Consider the following 25,029-nt stretch of genomic DNA (forward strand, 5'->3'; position numbering starts at 1 on the left):
TATTCACACCTGGGGTGCACATGGGTGGAGGCAGGAAGCGGGGAAGGGTGGCCACATGTGGCAACCTTTGCTGGCCAAGGAGGCAGAGGCGCCTCTGGTGGAAGAAAACCTTGGGGTCTGCCAGCAGCAGCCGTGAGACATACCTGAACCCTCTCCCCACACAGGCCCCATGCAGTGGGCACTGCTGGCTCTGAGCCTCCCTTGGGCACACAAAGTAGGTTTACCTTTGCCCAAGCTGGTTGGCAAGACCCAGGCCCCATCCTGTCCCAATGAAGGGTGAGGACTCTGGACTTCCCTGGCTCTGTGTGCTCCATCTGGTCCCAACACAGTGGAGGACTGGCCCCTGCCTGGCTCTGGGGCCGCTCTGGTGGTAGTGAAGGTGAGTTCAAAGTCAGCAGCGTGCTGCCACAGCCGCAAGCTGGCATCGTAGCTCCTCCCTCAGGCCCCAGCCCTGGAGCACTCTGGAGCCGATCATGGGAGGAGGATCTTTCCTGAACTTTTGTCTCTGGAGGCCCCAAGCCAGTTCTACCATTGGTGTGTCCGGTCGTAGAGGGGCGCCTGGTTCCAGTCCTCCCCTGAGGGGCAATGCCCCAGGACCACAGCTGGGGAAGGGCAGCAGGTCTGGAAACAAGCCAAGCGTACCCCATCTGGTGCGGGTGGACTTTCTTGCATGAACTGGCAGCTCCGTCAAGCTTTGGCATCAATTCCAAAAGTGGAGCACTGGGGCTTGTCCTGTCACCTGGAGATTCTGAGCACGTATTTACAGTTCACAGAAGTAGAAACAAAAGTAACCCTTTTATCTCCTCAGAGGAAGCTGGCCCTTCCACTGAGAACAGGAGCTGGAGACGATGTAACCTCCCTTGAGAAGATACCCTTCTGGGTAGGAGGCAGCTGTCTAGACGTAACCCCCACTGAATGCACCCTGGCAAATCAGGAGTCTCTTTTTCCTTAAAATACTCAACCAGGCCGGGTGCGGTGGCTCAAGCCTGTAATCCCAGCACTTTGGGAGGCCAAGACGGGAGGATCACGAGGTCAGGAGATCGAGACCATCCTGGCTAACACAGTGAAACCCGTCTCTACTAAAAACTACAAAAAACTAGCCGGGCGAGGTGGCGGCGCCTGTAGTCCCAGCTACTCGGGAGGCTGAGGCAGGAGAATGGCGTGAACCCGGGAGGCGGAGCTTGCAGTGAGCTGAGATCCGGCCACTGCACTCCAGTCTGGGCGACAGAGCCAGACACCGTCTCAAAAAAAAAAAAAATACTCAACCGGTGTGTGCAGAACTTCCCCTTGCCTCGGCAACTGGGAGGAGCGCCTTGAAATGGCAGCGTGGGTCAGGAGCTGGGACTCAGGGTCTGTGTGCCAGGTCGGCCATCTGCAGGAAGGAGCAGCAGCAAGAATCTCTAGTGAGCAGGGCCCTGTTTCCTCACCCGGTGGGGAATGTCTTTCAGCCGCGGGAGGAGGTTATTTGTGACTGCCCTCTTTTTCTCTTCTCTTCTTAAAAAAAAAAAAAAAAAAAAAACTTTGTGAGAAAAACCCCACCGTTCCGCTTGTTTTCTCCAAGCCGTTTTGTTAGTTGAGGTGTTTGCGTGCTGAGCAACACACACTAATATTTTCCTCCTCGGCAAAACATTAATTATCCCACCCAGGAAACTTTCTCTTGGATGTTTTTTCTTTACCACCCTCTAAGCTGTTGGGCACCAGGTGATTCCTGTATTCCCCATCATCTCAGCAAGCTGACTGTAATGTTTAAGGAGAGAGAGGCCTCCTTGGCTGGGTGCAGACCCTCCTTTGTGCTCTGTGGCACCCAGTAGTCAGGACGCAGCACCCAGGAGAGCTCCTGTCCCCCTGCTTCTCACTCTATGTGCGAACCATCTGTTTACATCTCTTGTCATCTCCCACGAGGCTGTGAACGTTCTCATGTCTGTATTCCCGACACCCAGGACAGTGCCTGGCACAGAGTAGTGGCCCTACAAATGTTTGCTGCACAAGCACATAAATGAATGAAAATGAAGATGGAATAATAGACACGCAGTAGGAGGAGTCAGGGTTCAAATCAGCCCCCTGGTTGGGCACCCCCCAGCCTCCATCTCTTGTCTGTTCATGGAGGGAGAAGTTGTAAACGCAAGTTGGGTCCTTTGCTCTCCCTAGCACTTGGGAAGCCCCATCCTCTCTCCCTACCTGAGGCCATTCTCAGCTGCCAGCCAGCCAGCCAGCCAGCATGTTCACAGGGAGCCCAGTTTCCTCCTCCCTGGTCTCCCCTTGGTTGAGAGGAAGATGGGACAGCAGGAAGAATTCAGAACTTTGGAGTCTGGAAATTGGGGAGGCTCCAGGGAACAAATGCAGAGCTCGACAGCACCTTAGCAATCACTGGAGCCAGCTCCTCCCCTCCTCCCACTTCAAAGACAAGCCTCCCAGATGGCTGAGATGTCTGGTTCATGGTCACCTACAGGTGAGAAGCAGAGCTGGGATTCAGGCCGTGGGCAGTTGTCAAGAAACAAGAGCCTCCGAATTAATTCTGAGTACAGGGCCTTTCTAGTCCCTCCTGCTACTGTGTTCTGTGCCACAGTGAGGAGGGCTTGGCCTCGTCGTCTCCCCGTGTGCAGCACAAACTCCTTTCACCTACCTTTCAGCTCATTTGGTCCCCACAGTGCTCTTCTGAAGTAGGCACAGTGATGATTTCTCCATTTTGCAGATGAGGAAATTGTGGTGCAGAAAGCGTAACGGAGTTGCTTAAGGTAGCAGAGCTGCCCAGCGGTAGAGTTAGGGCTGCAGTCCTGCGTCCAGAGCCTGTGCCTGCACCCACCACGTGCTCTCTCCAGGTCAGACCTCTCTGCTGCGCTGCCCCTTCCCACCAGGAGCCTGAGCATCTGATTCGACTTGGCTCCAACAGAGATACCAGATGTCCTGTGAGTCAAGACCCCAGCCCAGGATCCCTCCTTCCCAGCTATGGCCAGGACTCTGCAGACAGCAGGCCTCTCCATGAAGGCTCAGAGCTTTCATCCCTAGGCCCAGGGGCTGAAGGGCTGGCGAGTCTTTGTTTGCTGAGATTAAAGCCCTTTTCCAACTGGAGAAAATTTAAAAGGAAACCTCCCTGTTGCGTTTGTCCTGCTCAGTTTTGGAAAGTGGACAGGTAGCCCATGAGAGGGTTCTCATTCAGCCCCTTTCCTGCCCCTACCGACCTCTTCTTTGGTCCTAAAATCAAGTGAGCTATTCTCTAGCAAGAGTGAGACACTGGGCACTGGCTTGGTCTACTTTAGGAAGGTATGAGCAATCTAGCCACTTCCCTCCCCATTCTGCAGGCTGTACTGTCCTCTGTGTGTGCTTTAGAGAAAGGCAATGGTATGACTATTCCATGCAAACATATTTTCTCAAAGACATGACTTTTGTACCATAAGCCGTTTCCATCTAGGACCTATTTCTGTGGGATGGTCTGAGGGTGAAGCTAAGGAGAGAAGGCATATGTGAATTTATTTTGTTTATCTGAACATCTGTGTTTGCCTGGCCCCACCCCTATAATGTAAGCTAAAATGCTATATAATAGGTTTATGTATGTACCTATAATGCCAAAGGTCATGGTTGAATCCTGTGACTAGGTAGAGTTTACCTGTCAATTGGCTAAATCGGAGACCTGTAAGTCTCACAGTCAAGGAGATTCTGCAGCACAAATGGCTGGCCCAGGGGTCGTTGGCCTGTATGCATCACTGGCCTGCTCATAAACCTCATGGCTCCCCACTGGTAAATGTTGAGTCCACCTTCCTCAGCCTGTATTCAAGGCCTGCCATCACTTCCCCCTGCCAGACTGGCCTTCAGGTCCTGTGCCTTGGCAGGTGAGCTTTTCTCCCTCCCTCCCTTCTCTCTCTCTCTCTCTCTCTCTCTTCCTCCTTCCCTCCCTGTCTCCCTTTCTTCCTCCCTTTAAAGAGCACCAGACACTGTTTTAAGTGCTGGGGACACAGTCACTAAGTGCGGTGGACAAGACACAGGAGGTCTTAGCTTACATTGTAGAGGTGGAGACAGATGAAAACAGATATTCAAATAAACAAGATAAATTCAGATAAGGGCTATGAATACGGTAAAACAAGATGATGTGCTATAGCAGGGGTTCCCCCACTGCTCATGGTCCTCGACATTAGATGCTCAAAGGATATGAACCCTGTTGTGAATTGCACACTCCTTATGAGAATCTAATTCCTGATGATCTGAGGTGGTAGTTTCATCTTGAAACCATCCGCTTCCTGCCCTCCCATCCGTGGAAACATTGTCTTTCATGAAACTGGTTCCTGGTGCTAGAGAACTTTCTGGGTAGGAGTGAGGCTGGATTCTCCCTACCCCCATGGCCTCCACAGGTAAACGCTGCCCATTGGTCAAGGCCTGCCCACGTGTCACCCCGTCCAGGAAGCCTGCCTGCCTTCTCACCTTGGCAGTGTTCTCTCCACCACTGGACTCCAGAGCACTTTATTCCGCTCCCTTGCAGGGTGTGGAGTGGCTTGTAGCACAGTCCACAGTCATCCTTGCTGCTGGGCTCTAAGCTCCTTAAGGGCGGAGAAAGCACTTCTTTCAGTCCCTGCCTCCCACTTCCCCGGCACTTCCCTGGCGCAGAGTAGCTGCTTAACAAGAGTTTGCTGAGAAAATGTGCAAGGATCTTTCCTACCTCAGAGGGCAAAGAGGAGTCGGGGCCCAGCCCCAGGGTCATCTGCTGAGAAGAGGCCAGTTTTCTCCTTGGAGAGGGACAGAGGAAGGGATATAGTTGAATGGGAGAATTTATGCCCAGGGCAGGAGGTGGTGGGTGGGTTCAATTCACCAAGGTAATCCTGTTGGACAGGAACACCTCACACTCTTCTAACCCTTTACAGACTTTGCTTTGATGAGAGGCCTAGGAAGAGTGTCATGCCCCTTCCTTGGGTTGGGGAAGTCTGGGCCTGTGTAGGGGCGTGGGGTGAGGTGGGGTCGGTGTGCGTTGTGCCAGGGTGTATGGCTCAGAGGATGTGTGCTGTGGGGTGTCTGTGAGGTGTCTGTGACTGTGGTCCTGGAACTGTGGGCATAGGATGTGTGAGAGAACAAGTCAGTGTGTATGTGAATGTGGTGGTGAGGTGCGTGCAGGGTGGCTGGTTTGTGTAGTGTCTTTGTGTGTTTGGAGGCTGAGTGGTGGGCTGCTGGTGGTGGGGGAGGTGTGTGTATCTGTGGTACAACCAATGGGGTTGGGGGACAGGGAAGGGTGGAGCAGCAGTGGCCTGGGCTCTGGGGGGCCAGCATCCCTGGTGTTAAGGCTCAGAAAACGATACCCGCAAAGATGGTACTTTGACGCGCCGAACTGAAGAAGCAGCCTCCGGGTCTCTCCGACCTACCTCCCACAAAAGCCCCCGTCTCTCCCAAAACACAGGATGAGGCTGTCTTCTGAAGCTCCCATATTGAACTGGAAACTGGACTCCCAAGGAGGAACAGAATTGCCTTCGATCCCTTTCCTGAAATTTCATTAATCAGGGGAGATGAAAACTCCTACCACAGAGGAAGCGACTGATCAGTAAACACCACATCTAGAGCCCAGACTGTGTTTCAAACTATTGTTTGTTCTCTGGTCCCATTCAGTTTCCAAAGAGAATCATTCACAAGATAATGCTTGCCTCCTGGGTCCATTCATCCCCCACCATAAAATTATTTATGCCTATAACCCCATGTCTCCTTCCACTATAAAGAAGGGTTTACAAGCACCTGGACCTCTCTGGGTTATTGGGTAATCATTCTCCTGCCACTCCTCTGTGCTATGCATGTTAAATAATATCCGTTTGCCTCTTTTTTTCTATTAATCTGCTTTTCGTCAGCTCTCTTTCTGCAAACCTTCAGAGGGTGAAGGAGGAAGCTTTCCTTCTTTGCCCCTACACTGGCAACTGGGACTTCACTTTCCCAGCTGGTAGCTGGAGCCTTAGAGAGGACCCCACAACTGGAAGTCATCACAGCTCTTCCCCCACCCTGCTGGCCTGTGGGGGATGCTGTTGCGTCTTCAGCTCCCCTCTGACTGTGGTCCCTCTGTTTTGAAGGCCTAGCCTCAAGCCCCATCCCCACTCTCTTTCCTACTACCAAGAGCAGACACCAAAATATTTCTGCGTTTCCTCTGGAAAAATCCTGGGAGGTCTGTTTACGGCTGTAGCAAAGCGGCACACATCTGTGCACAGTTGAGCTGGGACAGCTGGAAACTCAGGCACTGGAGTTTGCCGGAATTCAGAGCGCGTTGGTGCACACAGTGCCTGCCCCCCACCTACCCATCCAATGTGCCTCCCCATCTCTGCACGAGTGTCCCACCAGAGTCAGTTCTTGTTTCTATAAATAACCCTTCCCTGGCCCTGCACAAACACACTCACATATGCAGACACACTCCTGCACACAGCCGATTTCAGTAGGACACACAGAGACAGAGACGGGGACACACGGCACATAGATATGCCAGCACCTTCAGAGAACAAACTCAAGCATGGTTCCTTAGTTCTAGGGGCCCACAGACACACACAGGCACCTCCCGCTCCACTGGGGCACACCCTTGACCTGTCACCCACCAGTAACACCTACATACATCAGCAGACACGCAGGACAACGCATGCTGACTCAGCACACCCACACATAAACATGCAACACACAGAGAAGGTGTGATTCATCTCCAGCCACCTACAGAAACCCACTCCCAGCCAGTTGGGGCTCGCCACCTAACCTCGGGCAAGGACTACCCTCCACTGGGAGACCTGGGGACTCCTGAGCCTGGGAATGTCCCTGTTCTTTCCCATTGCCTGCCCTATCCCTGACCCTGGCTGCCCTCTCAACTCTACCATGTGCCCCTCTGTCAGGCAGGCCAGGGAACCTGAGTTCCCCCAGTTCTGACCTGCCTCTTCCTTGCCTTCTGTTCCTGTACCCCACATCTTTCCAGAAGCCTAGAAAGCTCTAGGGCTACGTATCTCATGGCCCTCCCTGCTGCCAGGAACTCCTCTGTCCCAGTGGCTGACACCCCTTCTGCCTCCCTCAATCCTTCAGGGCTGCTCTTGGATCTGAAGTCTCTTCTTCCTCAGCCCCAGGCCCCCCAGATTCCCGCAAGGCTCCCTGATGGGGAAAGAAATATATTCTTTAGGACAGATCGGGGTGGAGCAGGCAGATGAAGGGAGACAGGAAGAAGGGGAGAGAGAAAGTGAAAGGAAACAACATGAACAGATATTTCCTAGGGCCTAGGAAGGAAGGAGGGGCAGATTGAGTGCAGCTGTAGGATGCCCAGGGCAGCAGGTGTCTGTGGGGAACAGGGACAGAGCTGGGCCACCTCAGTCCCCCTTGCTTTGCTGGGCACCCATTTTAAGGGCTTGCCTGGCCCACATGAGGACAAAGCCTCTCTAGCAATGTATCCCAAACTCCTGATCTTCTCAGGCCAGACCAGGATTCTCCAGGGCTCTTGGAGTGGGGAGTTCTAGGCCTCCTCTTTAGCCCCCTCCCCATCCATAATTTCCAACCTCAAAAGCCTTCCCAACAATCCCCCTTGGGGCTCTTCCTCTGGATAGCAGCCCAGTCTGCATGCAGCCCCTGCCTCCCCTCAGCTCTTCCCACCCCCCGCTTCTTTCCAAGCTGGAACATCGCAGCTATTCTCAGCTTTCTGTCCATATTCTATGGACATTCATGGAATTTTTTTAACCCAATCTTGGGTTAGGAACACCCTCCAAACTCTACTGGAAGCCTCAAAGCGTTTTCCTTCATATTTATGAGATCTGGGGCATGTTTCTTTAAGTCTTTGCACCTTGGTTTCCTCAATGTAACATGGAAACACCCAGCTACTAGCACGGCTGTGAGCTTGGTCTCTGCCGAGCACCCAGCCCAGGGCCTGATATTTAGCGAGGGGCCCTTGATAAATGTAAATTCCCTTCTCCTTCCCCTACTTTTCCCTTTTACTTTGCTACACACTATTTAAGCTCGGGGAGATCAAACTGACCCCATTGCCCTGGGACAAAGGAATGATGGCCGCAATTCAAGAGCAAAGTACAGGAGTTTTTGATTAACTCATAAACACTCCCGACTTCCAGCAGCCCAGCTGCTGTGGGGTGGGGTGGGGAAGGGAGGGGAAGTTGTTGAGGGGACATGCAGGAAAGAGATTAGGAAATTCAGAACAGGAGGACACAAGGGCAGGGGAATGCTGAGGCCAAGGCCTTCTCCCACCACCTGCCTCCTGCGGGAGCTCCCACAGCTCAGGGGCAGAGCCATTTGGAGGTCCTGCACCCGCTCTGCCCATGCCTGTCCTTCAGGCTCTGTGAGAAGGTTGGACTCCTTCTGGGACTTCAGGGTCTTGGATGTTCCCCTCCTCTGTTCCCGCCTCCCTTCCCCCAGTCCTGGGATGTGTCAGATGTGTGTTTTCTCCTGGACTCAGCTGAAGCAAGGTCAGCCCAGCTTTCGAGGGGAGGAGCTTCCACACTCTAGGTCAATGCTCCCGCGGACCAGGGACTTGACCAGAGAGCAGAGAGCACAGGGTAGGGTGGGGTGTGGGGTGGGAGGACAGAGCGCAGGGAGCACTGGGCTCCCTTCAGAATCCCAGGGGTGCTCACATTCAGAGGGTCCCCTAGGAATCACAGAGCCCCCCTCTGCCTCCATGCCAAAGGGATCCCAACTCATCCCAGGAAGAAGCCCAAATCTTTGTGCCGTGGGGACCAAACATTCCACATGGTGGCTGTCCTTATGGTTTGTATGATTATTCTGATTTCCAAAGCGAACCTTTCCCACATATCTAATGGTTCCTGTAGGTTCCAAGGAGTTAGTCATGACATCAAGTAAGCAGTTTGTTTCCCCTGAGGATGAGCCAAATTTTGGGAAGATTCTCAGCTGCCTGTCTCCACCCTCCTTCATCCAACTCACCACCCGACCCTGTCCTCCTCCTCACCCGGACACGTGGGAAAATGCCCTGTTAGCCCTTCCAGTCATGTGAATGAGGCCACGATTCAAAGGCAGTGGGCAAGAAGGAGGCCACAGGGAGTGGCCAGAAAGAACCAGCCCTTTGTGCTAGACAGGGGTCCTTGGGGGATGAGTGCATTTTTGGCGTATTTAGAAAGATTTCTTTTTTATAATGAGCAGCAGAGGAGGAAAGGGGAGGGAGGGAGAGGCAGAGAGGCCAAGGCAGGACTTGGGAAAAGAGGCTGGAGCAGTGGTGAGGGCTGGGAAGGGAGGTTACAAGAGTGAAAGGAGAAACAGGCAGGAGCCAAAGGGTAAGACGTGGGGACAGAGAGGGAGAAGCAGGATGGTTCTTAAGACAGGTGGAGATAGTGATGACACCGGTGCCTTCCACCACGCCCAGCTAATTTTTGTATTTTTAGTAGAGACAGGGTTTCACCATGTTGGCCAGGCTCATCTCAAAATCCTGACCTCAGGTGATCCTCCTGCCTCAGCCTCCCAAAGTGCTGAGATTATAGGCATGAGCCACCATGCCCGGCTGTCATTCTGATTTCTAACCTAAATCTTTTCTGAATATCTCATAGCCAGAGTTCTGGTTGGCGGCCCAGGAAACACCTCTCCTCCTCAGTCCTTTGTAGAGTAGATATCAATGATGGCTCTCCGGAGCCTCCATTCTCTCCCTAGCCTGTTTTCCACTTGGCATGCTGCATGGTGAGTTCTCCATTCACAGGCTTGTTTTTCCCAGGCACTGCCTTTACTGGCCTCAGAAAGCCTGACACCTGGCCCTGGCTGGAATACTCAGGTTTGTGTATTTACAAACATGGTTAGAGCATCAGCTCTGTGCCTGGAGTGTGCAAAGACCGGGGGAACCAGACATAGACCCTCTCTCATGGAGCTAACCTAGCTGGGGAAATGGATGAGTGAATCAATGATTATACTGCATGATGATGGGGATGATGGCAGGAGCCATGGAACACAATGGGGCTCTAGAGTGAGAGGTCTAGGGAGGTGGGGAAGGGGGTGGCAAATCCAGGAGGGCCTCTTGGAGGACATGGGAACATACTGAGTCCTGAAGAAAGACAGATCCTCAATCTCTATCAAATTCTAGTGGGTTCAGGCTTGCTAGTCTCCTTTCCCCACTCTTACCACCCATTTTTGGGAAAAATAACAACAATTCATCAATCATTAATTCATCAGAAAAATACTTATTGCCTACGTAACATGACAGGCATTGTGCTAGTGGCTAGAAATTCAACGATGGTGAAGACCTAGTCACTGCCTCCCTGAAGCTCCCAGCCAAGTGAGAGAGCTGACAAGCAGGCAAGTAATGAGCCGCTGGAGACCACATGGAGTCTGTGCCAGGGCTCTCTGAGTGCACAGAACCCCCTGTGAGCATCCAGCCCTCTCACTTGACACTCCGTCCCTGAACCCGAGGAAGAGGAGCCATCCTTGCCATTTTACAGAGGCTGCTGGCTTGCCCAAGGTTCTAGGGCAAGTACCTAGGGGACCCGCCACCTCTCCTCAGTTCTCAGACTCGAAGCCCCTGCTCTTGCGTCCTCCTAGCCTGCTCTTGCAGGAGAAAGAGGCTGAATGAAGGTGGGCTTGCTGCCTGGGGGCTGACTACTCACGAGCAGGCTTCTGGGTGACCCTGCAGAAAGTCGGAACAATGTCCTTCCTCCCAGGCTGCAGGTCAAAGATCTGGTTCCCTTGCTTCTCTGGCTTCTCCCAGTAGGTGGGGCTGTGGGAAAGGCTGGGAAGGTCAAGGGCCCCTGGAGTACTCTAGGCCCCTGGGCTTAGCCTGGCAGAATGGTCCTCCTCTACTTCCTACCTTCTCCCTCCTCCCGCCACATCCTCCCCAGCCTCCTTACCTTCCACCTCCTGCTCCTCCTCCTCCTCATCATCTTTCCTGCGTCGTCCTCGTCTCCTTCCCCATTACTTCTCTTTCTCCAGTTTTCTTCCTCTTCCTCCTCTCCCCTTCCCTTCCTTTCCATTTTCTCCCCCACCTCCCCTCTTCCCTCCTCCTCTTTCTCCTTTTCTCCTACGAACTAATTGCTTAAGGGGTGAAGACCAGGTCGACTTGTGAAAACCCTGATCCATCGCCATGGTGATGCTAATTCAAACTGAGTTCAAAGGAAATTGTTCCAGTTAAAACTAACAAGCTGGAGCCGGGGGCCCCAGGAAGGACCAGTGCCAGGAGGAGTAAGCCCTGCACCCAGAAAACTAGCAAAAACAAGCCCACGGGTCGCTTACACTCCACCCCTCTGTGCCCTCTCTGCAACCTTCAGATGGGCCCAACTAAAAGGGAACCTGAGAGGTCATTGCAGGGAGCCCCCTGCCTCTGGGCCAGCTCCACCCAAGCCACTTCAAACAACTGAGCGGCCTGCACCTCCTCTGTGGTAAAGCCCTCTACTACCATCACTGCACAGTCTCCCTCATGCTAGGGTGCTGGGCTTTAAGCACCCATGGTTTTGGAGACTTCTTCACGGTTTACACTAACACTTCCCATTGCTTGCTAATACGTGTGGATTTGAAAGTACCAAGAGGAAAGGAACAAGAATGACTGAGGCACCTGCTCCCTACCTAGGTGCTGTCCTAAGACTTCACGCAACCCACTAATGCCATTATTATCTCCACTTGGTGAGTTTCCAAGGACGAGAAAACTCCCAGTGGAAGAAACTGCTTAGAGCTTGATTTGAGCTCCATTAAATCAGGCTGGTTTAGTTTGACCTCCACTAGGTCAGGAATGACAGGGTAGGCCTTGAATTGGGGGGAGATGGCTCAAAACCGGAAAGAGGAAGGGTCTTGGTTCCAAAGTCCAAGTGAGTTGTCTTCTGTGCTTTGAGTTAACACGATCGCACTTCCTTCCCTGGCCCCCATAGCATCCTGCCTGCACCAACTCCCAGCTCAGCACAGGCCACTTTCAGTCCAGTGGCTGAAGATGGTTCCTCTCCATTATATGGGCAAGGACCATGACTTCTTTGTCTGTAACCCAGGACCTGGCTCAGAGTGGGCTCTGGCTGTTGATTACATGTCTGAATGCTGAATGCTGAATGGAAACATGAGTCCCTTGGGAGCTGGAAGATCTGAGGTCCCCCAGGTCAAGAGAACCCCAGAAGCCCGGTTTGGTAAGCTTAGTCTAATGGATGCGCCTGAGGGTGGCAGGAGGAGAATGTCCTGGAGGACCTCGTGGTGCTGATGTGGTGGCAGGGGCCAGCCCAGGGACCCTCTTCCTTAGCATCTCTCACCTCTGCCTCATTCCCTCTCAGCATCCCTTTGGTTGTTGTTTTAAATCCTGAGATATCTAGTGATCCTTCCAGGTACTAACGAGACACTAGTCTAGCAGCTAAAGAAATTCCTTGAAGGCGAAGACCATGTCTGAGCTTCTATGGTGACCCCGCAATACAAAGGGCAGCGCTACGGAGCTCGTGGGAGAGCATCACAGGTACATGAGTGAGTGATCTGGGGTCAAAGTGCAGTGCTACGGAGCTCATGGGAGAGCTTCAGGTACATGAGTGAGTGATCTGGGGTCTGGGCGCCCATAGGAGGGGCTCCGGGAGCCTGCAGGTTTCAGATCTGGTCTTTCCTCAGATGTGCAGTGAGACCTTGGGAAATCTCCTTGCCTCTTTGTTCCTGGGTTACTTCACGCGTAACAGAGGATGCTTATGGATGAGCCATCCTGCTCCTCCAGACACATCAAGAGCAGAGTCATGCAGCTATGATGCGTGATCGCAGCTCCTCCAGCATCAAGGACCTCAGCACCTCCCTCTCCTCCAGGGATGGGGACCTCTGGTGGTGACTGAGGTTCATGCCTGACTCTCTGGGACCATCCGCTGCCCCTCCGTCCCCTCATTTCCACCCCCGCATCACCCGCCCCTCCAGAGGTAGATGTGTCTGGATGACTGAGGTGAAATCCAGCCAGAAGGGAGGAAGTGACTCAGCCCTGGTTGGGATGGGGGCACTGGAGAAGGCCCAGGGCCAGCCTCCCACTGCCAGGACAGCTTGCGCTGCTTTGTACTCAACCCCAGCCTTTCATCCCGGCATCTTAAAGCCCCTTTCAAGCTGGAAGCAGTCCTGGGAGCTGGGTCATTGTCTCAATTAACAGGAGAAAGCTGGGGCCCAGGCTGGGTGGAGGCAACTTTCCCTTGAATTAGGCCTTGAGTCAGATGCCCAGGAAACCCAGGACTTCCTCGCAAGCCAATCCCCCCAGGCTCCTGCCCCAAGCTGTGGGCCGCAGGGGCCCGTTACAGAGGAAGTGAGAGCTGTGTCCTTGTCTGTCGCTCCCTGCAGAGGAGATCAGGGTCCTGCATAGGACCCCAAGGGTGTATCAGCTGGGCTGAAATTTCCCAGAGGGCCATTCAGTGGGTCCTCCTGACATTGTTGTTACTTGTGGGGATCCTGCATAGGCTGTGCATGTCCAAGGGGAGAAAGGGGAACAAGGTGAGTGAACAGAGTCTAGTAATAGACCCAGCCAGCCTTGGGGACCCCGAGCTGTTACAGCTAGCACACACCACTGAGTTTCTCTCCCTGTCACTGTTAAAATACTCATCTGGGCCGGGTACGGTGGCTCACGCTTGTAATCCCAGCACTTTGGGAGGCCGGGGTGGGTGTTCGAGACCAGCCTGACCAACATGGGGAAACCCTGTCTCTACTAAAAATACAAAATTAGCTGGGCGTGGTGGCACATGCCTGTAATCCCAGCTACTCGGGAGGCTGAAGCAGGAGAATTGCTTGAACCTGGGAGGTGGAGGTTGTGGTGAGCCGAGATTGTGCCATTGCACTCCAGCCTGGGCAACAAGAGCGAAACTCCATCTCAAAAAAAAAAAAAAAAAAATCTGTAAATCATCTGTAGCCAATCATCTAATAACTGCCGAGGCTCTTGTGTACCTGGCCTGAAGCAAACAGATCACAGTTCTAAATCCTGGCTCAGCTGCTGCCTGGCTGTGCAATCTTGGGTAATTGCTTTAACTTCTCGGAACTTCAAGTGCCTCGAAGCTCCTTGGCTCAGTGTCTACAATATAGGAGATCCCATCCCCACTAATATTGCATGGAAGATGAGAATTACAGAGCACAGGGGCTGGTGGAAATCTTCTTCACTTCTCTTAAGGAACAATGCAGAGAAGTCATGGAATGCTTCAGGTCACACAGCCAGGAGTTGGATGCAGGTTGCCATGGAAGAGCCTTCAAAGGGTGTCCGTTCCTGCCCTTCTAGGCTTGGATGAGGCAGCTCCTTGCTTGCTGAGTCAGGGAGGAGAAAAGCTGGAATAAGAAGGAGTGTGAGGGTGGGGTGTCGTGGGGAAGTTGGGGGCAGAAGAAAATCCAAGGTATTGTGCAAAGAAGAGTGGGGGTGGGGGAAGGTCTGATTTAATGAGGCAGCAAGGAGGAGAGGGGCTGGCTCCCCAAACAGAGACTGCCCGCCCCCGTGGTGATGCTCCATGTGGTGGGGATCAAAGCTGCCTGGGGAACACGGCAACAGTGCTGGGCCACTAACACTGGAGTTTCCCCAGGGCCTGCTTGATGTAGCTGCCTCTGTTTCCTTCCCAGCTCGTCACCCACGCTTATTTCTGAAGAGGCCTGTTCCAGCCCAATTGCTTTCTCCACGCCTCCAGCTTGGGTTGCTGACTCAGTCCACTGAACTGATGTCCAGGGGCACCTGTGGCTGCAGACTGTCCGTCTCATCAAGGCCCAGCTTCCCTCTCTGGCCCTTGGTGGCTACCACCATCTCCACCTCCTTTTGTTCTCTTGCAGAGCTCTGGGCTCAGCTCAGCTTATTTGCTCAACAACCTCAGACTCTTAGTTTTGCCCTTGGCCTTGGCATTGGTCAGTAAAGTGAGTGCAGTGGGCCTGGCCCTTTCCCCTCCCTGGACCTTTTCAAATCTCAGTTGTGGGTTGACATCTCCAGGCCCTCCACTATCCTCCCTAACTGTGAGACCCCTCTTTCTCAACTGCTGTTTCTGCAGTATGCTGTTGAGAGGCCCAGCTCAGGCCAGAAGGCCCAGGCCTGTCTCAGGTTTACCCATCCACAGGGCTTTGGTTCTGGCACAGAAAGAAGCTAAGGGTGAGGAGATCAGCATGGCTGAATAGAGGCAACTGAGAGTCCTCTGAGCAAATCTGGAGGAAGCATTAGGGTGGTGATGGGTGGAAAGGATTCTTAAGAGGGAGGGGAAACTGGGCCTGGTATCAAAATCGTAAGGAGAAAAGAATGTGACCTTTCTTCTGGGGTTTGTGAGTGCTGGAGAATGGTTTCCTCAATGTGACTTCTAAGATGGTTATCTGAGGGTCTCAAACTCTTTCCCCTTAGGGCTGGCTTTTCTACCTCCCACTGGGCACATCCCCCAGTCCTCTCTCCTCCAGCCTCTGGCTCAACATTTCACTTGAGCTTTTTGAGGTCTTTGGATGGGTATTAATTCCCTTGCTTCACAGATGAAAAAAAAGGAGACTTAGAGAGATCTGGTGATTTACTCAGAGACTCACAGCAGATTAAAAGAACGACCCGATCCATCGGATCGCCGAAAGAAATCGACTTTATGGTGTTTTATTTCCGAATGGGACGAGCGATTTTCCTTCTTTCCTTCTTCCTTTCCTCGACTTTTTCCTTTCCTTCCTTTTCCTTTTCCTTTTTCCTTCTTTCCTTTTCCTTCCTTTTCCTTTCTTTCTGCCGCCGCCGCGTTTTTCCTTTTTTCCTGATAGATCCGAGTCGGATTTGGATGTGTGGTTTTCTTTCCAAGCTTTAGAGATCAGAAGTGCTAGCCTTTGTCTCTCTGCAGCTTCAGGAACTCCAGCTTCTAGCCCTGTCTGGAGAAGAGGAAAGTGGTTTTAGAACTCTCAGCTGGTGTAGTAGCAGTCTCAGTACCAATATGGCTTCTAGGTGAAATATATATATGTCTTAAAGGAGTAAAGGGGAGAAGCCAGGAGGGTCAGAGCACCTGTGTTCTAGGCTTTACTTGGCCTTTTAATCAATTATATGACCTTGGACAAGTCTCCGAATTTTAGCTTCCTTATTGTGTGATGGAGACAACAATACTCTCGGCCTCCTAAAGTTAGGTTAGAAGACACAGTGTGCACGAACACATTGGGGAAACTACAAAGGATCAAGTCATTCATAAATGTCAACTGGGGGAATAGAACTATTGGACGCATCCCCCACTAGTGTTTCAATGGGACATCATGAGAATAGCATATGCTCCATACCCCTGTCAGAGACAGCTCCTAGTTGGATGGATCATTCTCTGTGATAATTCTTATGGTAGAATGAATTCACAGGTGGCCTCCCTACCTTTCATCCGGGGGATGTTAGGAATTAGTCTGACTGCAATTAGTCATTCCAGATGTTTAGAACACTGAACAATCGACATGGTGACACTTCTACTATAAGCCAAGCTCAGGAGCGAGTGATGCTCCTTAGATGAATTAATGCTGGGGCTATTGTTTTACAAGGGGCAGCGTCAAAAACAAGCTCAGAAAGGTAGCCCTTCTTCATAAGAGACCAGATAATTGGTGCTGAGAAAAAAATAGTGCTCACCATGGATGGAGACAGGCTTGCTTCTAGGCTACTGAGGGCATTGACCACAGCTCTCTCATGGGAGACTGAAGGGTTTCCATCATACTGATGCCAGCTAGGCCATCAATAAGGGGGCTTTCTGTGGGAAGGGATGGGGCAGGGACACTGGTTCAGGGAACCAGAAAGAAGGGACTTTAGGAAAAGGATAGGAAGTGAAAGAGAGAGACAAAGAGGTCTGGAGAAGAATGGGACAGAATTCTATCTCAAGGTCAATGTCGGGTGGGCTCCTTTCTTTGTTGGTTCTTGGAAGTTAAAAAGTGAACTTTTCACCAGTGTATTGCTCTTAAGATCTACCTACTCCTCAAGTGTAATGAACCAATAAGCCTTGCATATCTCCATTTCACTTCTCTATATTTGACCTGGGACACGTTCTCCAGGAAGAAGGTGTTCAGAAAAGCACAGAACTCTTTCCCCAATTTGTTTTGGGGGATTCTATGAGTAGAATGGAGGAGCTCTGGACTGTGATGTGTGGCCGTGTTGAGTCACCATGGTTACTGGCATCAGAAGAGGGCTCTAGGGGCCAGCAGTGGAGATGACCACCCTGCCCCAGTGTGAGAGACTGAATTTCCTGAGGGCCGTTCACAAGTTAGCAAAAAATAACTTTTAAGAAACCTGAGTAATGACATATTCTCAGGGTCTAGATACAAATATTTCTGATTGCCCATTCTGGCTATAGATATTAATACCTGGGTTGGAAACAGACCCAACAGGTCATCTTGTCCATCCTCCTGCCTCAGGCAGGACTAACTTGATATATGTTTGTCTTATTCTTCCCCTACATCTCCAGGGGTCAAAATACTATATATTCCTCCACTCATCCATCCATCCATCCATCCATCCATCCATCCATCCACGCATCCATCATTTATTGAAACTTGAGTAGGACAGGGGATCTCTCCTTTAACAACTCATGGTATAGTCTTTTCAGAGATTCCAGTCCCTAACCAGCAGGAGTAATCTAATCCAGTGTCTAATTTCTAACATCTAATCTAATGTCATTTTGTAAATAAAAGATAAAACAGGTTCATTCATTCATTCATGCATACACGAATGCATGCATTCATTCCACAAATACGTCTGAGTGTGTTGTCTGTTCCAAGTGAATTGGAAGGCGCCCCTTTGTTTTGGATATGCCACTTACCTTTCATGTTCACTAGGTACATCCTAAGACTGGGACCTCAACCAGCATTGAAAATGCGGTCAAGAAAAGCTCATATGTAACTACATATTTGGACAAAATGGAGTTCCTACAACTCCTTCCATTTAAGGATCTCAAAATATCTAAGAGCATGATCATGCCCAGAGGGGGCGATTGTGCATTGAGGGTTCCATCCCAGCTGGCAAAGGGTCGGCTCCAGAATTCCTAATTCTTTGCCATGAAACTGTTTCCAGAGGAGCAAGTAAGCAAGGCTGGATTCTTTTGCCTGTGTCTGAACCTGCTCCCCAGCCCTTCCCTTGGGTTCGCTCCCCTCTTCCCCTTTCTTGGGTCCTTTCAGCTTCCATACCTTCTTGAAGCAAAAGGGGGAGAAGGTGGGCTGAGAGTGGGACAGAAATAGCCCCTTGAACTCTCAGTCTCTCCTGATTCATCAAAGCGGGGAAGCTGGTTGCTGGAATGAGTGGGGGCGGAGAAGACAGGAAGAGAGGGCTCTGCAGGCTGGGAATAATCCAGAGCCCTCGTTAATGTCTGACACCTCCAATAAAAGCTGCAGATTCCCAAAAGCGATTTTTGAAAATCCTCAACTCTTTGAAGCTTGGTGTTTAACTGCCACTCCTTCCACGGGCTTAATAGGAAACCAAGCCCCTTGGCTTGCACAAAGGGCGTCACCTGGGGTAACGCCCCTTTTCCAAGCATCTGAGATCCTCGTACAGGGACCCTTGAGTCTTCTTGCAGCTGGGCATGACATGGAGGCCTCAGTCCTTGCAGAATGAAGGGCAGCTTTCCCCAAGGCTTGTGGCTATGGTGAAAGCTGAGGTTTATTGGCTGGAGTGGGTCAGAGCTGTGCAAGGGAGCAGGGGCAAGACTTGGAAGGCAGAAGGTGGATGGAGTGCAGAAATGTGGTTACATCCAAGCAGTTATTTTTCTAGACAGACTTCTTTTTTTTTTTTTTTAACTCTCTTTCTCCATTTAACTGAAAAAGTGGAACATATACATATTCTAAAATAGGAATATAATGAAAAGCAAGTCCCTCTTAACCGGAAGTCACTTGTCTCTCAACCTGCAGGCAACTACTATTAACAGAATTTGGGTATCATTCAGAAATTTCTTATGCTTTACATGTACCTTCTTTTCTTGGGCATAAACAGGAACATAGTATCTCCACTGTTCCGTATACGACTTGTTTGTAACAATATATTTATGTAACATAAATCGACTGCATTTGTATACACATAGAAATCTGCTTCATTCTTTGCCTGGTGTTATATAGTATGGGTACCACAATTTATTTGCTCCATCCCCTAATGAGAGACATTTAGGTTGCTTTCAGTCTTTGTTATTACAAACAAAGCTGCAATGAACAGTCTTGTACAAAGACATCTGTGCTAATATAACTGAGGGGTAGATTTCTAGAAGAGAAATTGCTGCATTTGAGATATGTACCTCGAACTTGCCAGACATTGCTTCGGTTGTTTTCTGACTAGCTAAGATTGTATATAAAGTGGTGGAAGAATTGGTTATCAACTCTCCATCCCTGCTCCCCACATCCTACTTCCTATCCCTTGCAAGACTGGGATGCAATGATGGGGATAAGTCCCCCAGTGGGGTGACTGAAAATCATGTTTGATGGGCTTTGGAAGAACAAAAAGAGGTTTTTGTTTTCAGAAGGACCCACCCTCCTAACGATTGTGCTCAGGCTGAGCACTACCTGAGTCCCTGAGCAGAGCTGAAATGAAGAGGGCCTGTGAGGGCCAGTGGCGTCAGCTGGCCTCCTCCACAGAGCAGAACCACTAGCCTCTTCCTGGGAAACTCCATGGGCTCCCCAACTTCTGCTCACAAAACTGCAATAATGCTGCAGTCACTTGTGTTCTGGTTTTAACTTTTCAAAGCCTTTTGCAGTCGGTGTTTCATTCCATTTCAGCTGGGAGGGAGGCCAAACAGCGATTGTTAGATGAAAAGATTGAGACCCAGAGAGGCTGTGTGATGATGGTGAGTGGTCATGAAAATGTACTGGCTCAAGTGTGAGGAGTCTAGGGTTCAAGTCCAGCACTGGGGTCAGTTAGCTGTGTATCCCTAGGCTTCTGCTGACATGTTTGGACAGGATGGTCACCAAGCCCCTCACCATCCAGGGTGTGATCCGATGACTGTTCAAGTCCTATAGTTGACTTGGAGACAAATGGGCCATGACCATTCTCCATTGGCTGGCTGTTGAGGATTGGTTGAGCCAGATGTTGGGTCGCCCATCATATGATGGCTCCAGGCAGTGCCACTGTCCTGATGTGGCTCCTGTCTGGGCAGCAGAGGGTCTCTCTTTCCTTTGAGTGCTGGAGCGTGCTCTCAGATGCCTCCGGGGGCAGTTCCTGTGGAGGGCATTGTACTGCTGGCAGGGAGACAGCAGAGGCTGGAGCAGATGGGATTGGCCCAGCCTGCTAGGGAAGAGGACCCCCCATGCAACCCCTTTCAGAAGCACTGTGGGAAGAACCCCTCCGCCCCATTAATGCCCCTATAATTTATGCCATGTGCCCCCATAAAACCAACCCATCTCCAGTGTCTGGTTCTCCAGATGGCCTTGGGGGCCTAATTAAAGCCAGGCCCCTTGCTGGCCTTATCCTCTCATACTGGTCTGTTAATAGCCTTTAGCCATCCCGGCTCCAGGCCCCCTTAACTCCTTCATCCCCAGCTTCCTCCTCCTCCCCAGGATCTCTGTTCTGTGCCCTTTCAACGTCCTGGACTAGGTTCACACAGAGGAGGCCCACCCCAAAGTCAAGTGTGATTTCTTGGGAGAATCGCTAGCTTGGGATCAGGAAGACTGTGGCCACCACTGACTTGCTGAGTGGCTTTGGGACAGTCATTTGACCTTGCCCCCATTTCCCTATTTTTGGCAAGTAACATTTCTATTGCAAGAAAGAGCTTGCAAGATGTTTTTTACCTACATGGTCTCATTGAAGCTCCCAAAAGGAGGTAATTAACCCCCTTCTAACAACTCTCACAGGGGGATGTTCACGGCAGCATGGGCTGCGGAGAAGAGGAAGCGACACAGAGGTCTGCAGTTACCAAGTCAGATTCGGGAGGGGCCCCATGCAGGTGGCACGAGCCCCCTTCTCCAGGCAGGTCAAGGTCCCCCATGGGAGGGCACGGGATCTCCCCACAGCTCTGTCGCCGTGACTCCTGGAGACTGAGGTGCTGACTGTGACTTCTGACACAGGACAGTGTGGGGGAACTTGGGGGAGGCTGATAGGAGGCCACATGAAAAGCAGCACTTCTGTTCCACGCCACTCCGCCGAACCCCACAAGGCAGGGGGTGTGGGTCAGTGACAGCCCTCACGCTTCCCAGAGGAGTCAGAGCCTGTCCCCGCTGAAGAAAAGACAGGCATAGACAGGCCACACAGGAGCAGGAGGGCTGCAGCCAGTCCCACAGGAGGAAGGGCTGCGCCAAAGGTAGCCTGGGCCTCGGGTGGTTCAGCAGTGGCGTGGAGACACCCTGTGGTGAGATCGAGGAACCACAGTTTGGTTTCCCGCGACAGGGGATGCGGCAAAAAACCCAGAACCAGCGTTGAGTTCCCACCTGTGTAGGACACAGACTTTCCACAGAGGCCTCCTTTCCCCATCCCAGTGCTCTGGGAGGGTGACATGCCAATGCCCAGACTCCGCCACCATCTACCTTCTAGCTCTCCCACTTGCCAGCTGTGTGATTGTGGCAACTTACATTCATGACCTCTTGGAACCTCCGTTTTCTTGCCTGTGAGATGGGCTACTTTGTAGGGTTGTTGCAGGGATGGGGGCAAGTACTTGCCCAAGGGCCTGGCATGTAATAAGAGCCAAACAAAGTTGGCCACTGCTAGAGAGGCTACATCTTGTCCAGTGTCACATAGTTAGTAAGGGACTGGTGCAGTAGGGATTGAATCTAGGTTTCTGCAACGCTGCCTCATGGGAAGCAGGGGAGTTGACTGTTGAGTGTCCCCACCCAAAGGCCGCATTTATTTCTGAGATGGAGAAGGTATAGTTAGAGCTCACCTCAGGTGGGGCAAGAGAGAGATGACTGGCCACATCTGACTTTCTGGCAAGCCCAGCTCCAGCCAATGAGAGAGCAGGACCTCCCACAGGTGGGAAGAGGTGTTGGTGCTGCCTCTCCTGCTTCCTTCTCTGCCTCTTCCCCTTCCTACCCCCATGACCAAGCACCCGGCATAGAGATGGACTGTTTCCCTTCCATTTTGTTTAATTTATTTTTATAGAGATAGGGTCCGCTGTGTTGCCCAGGCTGGTCTTGAACTCCCGGGTTCAACTGATCCTCCCGCCTCAACCTCCTGCGTAGCCGTGACTACAGGAACACACCACCATGCCCTGCTCATTAAAAACAAAAACAAAAAACAAAACAATCAAAGTATTTTTCTTTTTTTTTTTTTTTTGAGAGATGGGGAGTCTCATCATGTTACTCAGGCTGGTCTTGAACTCCTGGCCTCAAGCGATCCTCCCGTCTCAGCCTCCCAAAGCACTGAGATTACAGTCATGAACCGCCATGCCCAGCTCTCCCTTCCATTTTAAAGAGGAGATCATAGGCGTGGAGAACCCAAGTGACTTGGGCAAGACTAAACTGGCAAAGAGCAGAGTCGAAACTGGGCTGGAGGTCACATTCCTCCATCTGTGACCTCAAACACTGCTCCAACCACCATCTCCAGGGTGGGGCTTAGGCCCGTGCGCCTGGCCTAGCTAGGCCGAGCAGTGATAGAACATGAAGGACGGGGTGCACTCTTTCCTAGGGTGTTCGTATGACCAGCTCAGAGGATGGTCCCCACTGGCCAGTGGCCTGACACTGCTGTCCTGCTGGACATATGCACATAGCAGGCAATGCAGGCATTGCTTAGTCCTTGGCTCTTAAACATCTGGGCCAAATCCCAGCTGCAGACAGCACTGCCTCTGTGGAGTCAGAGAGTCTTCCCCAGGATCTTGTCTACCTTACCACCTGCCCTGCGCCACAGGTTTGCTGAAGGCCCTGATTTAGGCTGAGAGCTCATTATAAGGGACAAGCTAGGTGTTATGTGTTGGGTGAGGGTAAAGTTACTAAGCTGTGTGTTGTGTGGGGGAGGTTGGCAGCAAGAGCTGACATTCATTGTGCCTGTGGCAGTGTGCCTGCTATAACCCCCACAGCCGCCCTATGAGATAGATGCCACCATTCCTTCAATTTTACAGATGAGAAAACTGAGGCAGAAAGTAAAGAAACTGGCCCAAGGTCACACAGTCAGAACATGGCAGAGCCAGGATTTGAACCCAGGCCATCTGACTCCATAGCCTATGCTCACCACCATTGCCCCCAACAGCCTGCATAAAGGATAGGGCAGTTGGGGTCGACAGAAAGTAGGGTAATGGGGTCCGCGGAGGGACAGTTGGGGCAGGGAAGGGGGCTCCAGGTTCCGATGAGCAGTTGGGGCAGGCTGTGAGGAAAACCAGTGTGTTGGGGGCTCCTTGTGAGAGGCAGAGAGCCTCGGTCAGAGGGTTAGAGGTTGTGCCCTCTCCCTGAGAACAGAGCACTACCTGCGGGCAAGGTACCCCAGTGTGCCAAGAATGGGTTACAAGTGTGTGGTCCAGACAGAAATCTCCCCTCCCCCGCCCGGCCCTCCAGAGGGTCCAGGGGCTCCCGGGGCATCTGTGGCCCCCATCCCCCAGACCCGCCTCTGGCTGAGAGCAGCCATAGCCTTCCTTACTTCACTGTGGCATGGGACAGCGTTGTTTCCTGCGAGCCGCGCTGTGAGAAAGCCAGGGAGCTCTGCCCGACTGCAGGTCGCCCAGTGCCCGCGTCCTCCCAGGCACAGGAGCTCGGCACTGCGGGCGCTACCTCCACAGGGGTGGCCGCCTCTGCCGCTCCCGGTGCCAGGCACAGGCAGCCCATTTCCGTCTAGTGCTGCTCTGCTATTGGCAGTGGGGTTAGGCCTGACCGTCAGGGTGGGTTCTTAGTTCACCAAGCTCAGGGAATCCCCCGAGAAGCTCATTCGATCCATTCGGCACCCCGGCCCCTGCTGCCTTCCACAGGCTGCACGATCCTGGAGAGGGGACCCCCGCGGATTCCAGATCCCTCGTGAGGATGCTGGAAATAGTAATGCCCACCGCAGAGGGCACCTGCGAGCATTAAACGGTCTGGTCTGCACATCCCGCAAGCCTTTGCTGAGTGCCTGCTCTGTGCCAGGCAGTGCTTGGTGTGGGGATGGGAAATGAACTAATAAACACAGTGCCCACGCTCAAAGAGGGGAAGTGGCCAGGGCCAGGGCCAGGGAAACGCACCCAGGGACAGAAACCGGGATATGCAATGAACAGGGCTCGGCACAAAGCCCAGCACGGAGCACGCCGCCCGCAGACACTCCCTGGACCTCCCTTTAGAGCCAGAACGGCCTGGCCGGACGGGGAGTTTCACCACGGCCCTCTGCCGCCCGCAGGGAGCCCGAGGGCAGACGTAAAGCCCATGCTGGCGTTGGCCATGAAACAGGCCTTTATGGGGAGCGGAAGCAGTCATCAAAGCCGAGCGAGCCGGGGCAGGCCAGGGAACGCTGAGAGCCCGGGCGCCGCGCGCTTCCCACCGCCCCCAGGGCCCCGGCCGTCGCGCCTACCGGCCTGGCCACACCGGGGGCGCGCTCCGGCTCCGCGCCTCGACCGCGCCCTGTCCACACGCCTCTGGGGTAGCTCCCCGTGTCCCACTCCGCGCCCCGACCGCGTACCTTCCGCGTCCCTCTCCCTGTCCCCTCCTCACCCGCTCAGCGCCCCGACTGCGCCCCCTTGGCGCCCCCTTTGCCAGGTCTTTCGCTAGCATCCTGCCCGCATTCGCGGCGGAGAGAAGGACGACATAGCTTGTGCAGCGTTTCAGCTTGAGCGGGCTCACCTGATGCGCTTCCTAGGCTAGGGGCGTGTGCGGATGCCGCTTGGCTGAGTCGCGGGGAACGACCGTCGCTCACGCACTAAGCGCCCTCTACACGCTGGGCTCTGAGGGTGCCGCGGCGGGGCCAGACTTTGCAGGGCTTTGGAGCGTCTCTCTCCAGGCCTGAGTCTCTCTCCTGAAAGGACTTAGGTTGGGCACGGTGTGAAGGAGGGAGGTGGTGGCGAGAGGGAATTTATGTTCGGAAAGATCCCTCTGGCTGCTGGGTGGCGGGTGACTTGGGAGTGAGCTGGAGTTGCCCTACGGAGAGCAGTCAGGAGACTCCTGAGAAGTCCAGGAGGCGATGGTGAAACATGGTCGCACAAGTGCGAACTCCAAAGCGTTACACATATATGTGGGATTCGGGCATCGGTCCAGCCCCTCCCTACTCCTGAAGCCGCCCCAGGCCATCACTTGTTGGCTTGCAGACCCTCTCTCTTCTCAGAGATCCCTTCCCCACCCCAGGGTGTTCCCAGCCTGAGGCTCTCACCAGATGTGCCACATCATAGGTAAGCTGTG

At 52.6% G+C, this 25,029-nt stretch overlaps 1 protein-coding gene across 1 annotated transcript; it reads right to left on the reverse strand.

The window, feature by feature from the left end:
* Positions 1-22,028: 22,028 nt before the first annotated feature.
* Positions 22,029-24,408, reverse strand: LOC101011498. The gene is given in 7 exon segments (XM_031653867.1): positions 22,029-22,817; positions 22,820-23,264; positions 23,266-23,298; positions 23,300-23,584; positions 23,586-23,713; positions 24,016-24,089; positions 24,209-24,408. Coding segments are annotated over 7 exon segments (1,266 nt in total). The 3' UTR covers positions 22,029-22,716.
* Between the last annotated feature and the right edge of the window lie 621 nt (positions 24,409-25,029).

This window comes from Papio anubis, chromosome 12 (genome assembly GCF_008728515.1).
Source record: "Papio anubis isolate 15944 chromosome 12, Panubis1.0, whole genome shotgun sequence".
NCBI lineage: Eukaryota > Metazoa > Chordata > Mammalia > Primates > Cercopithecidae > Papio > Papio anubis.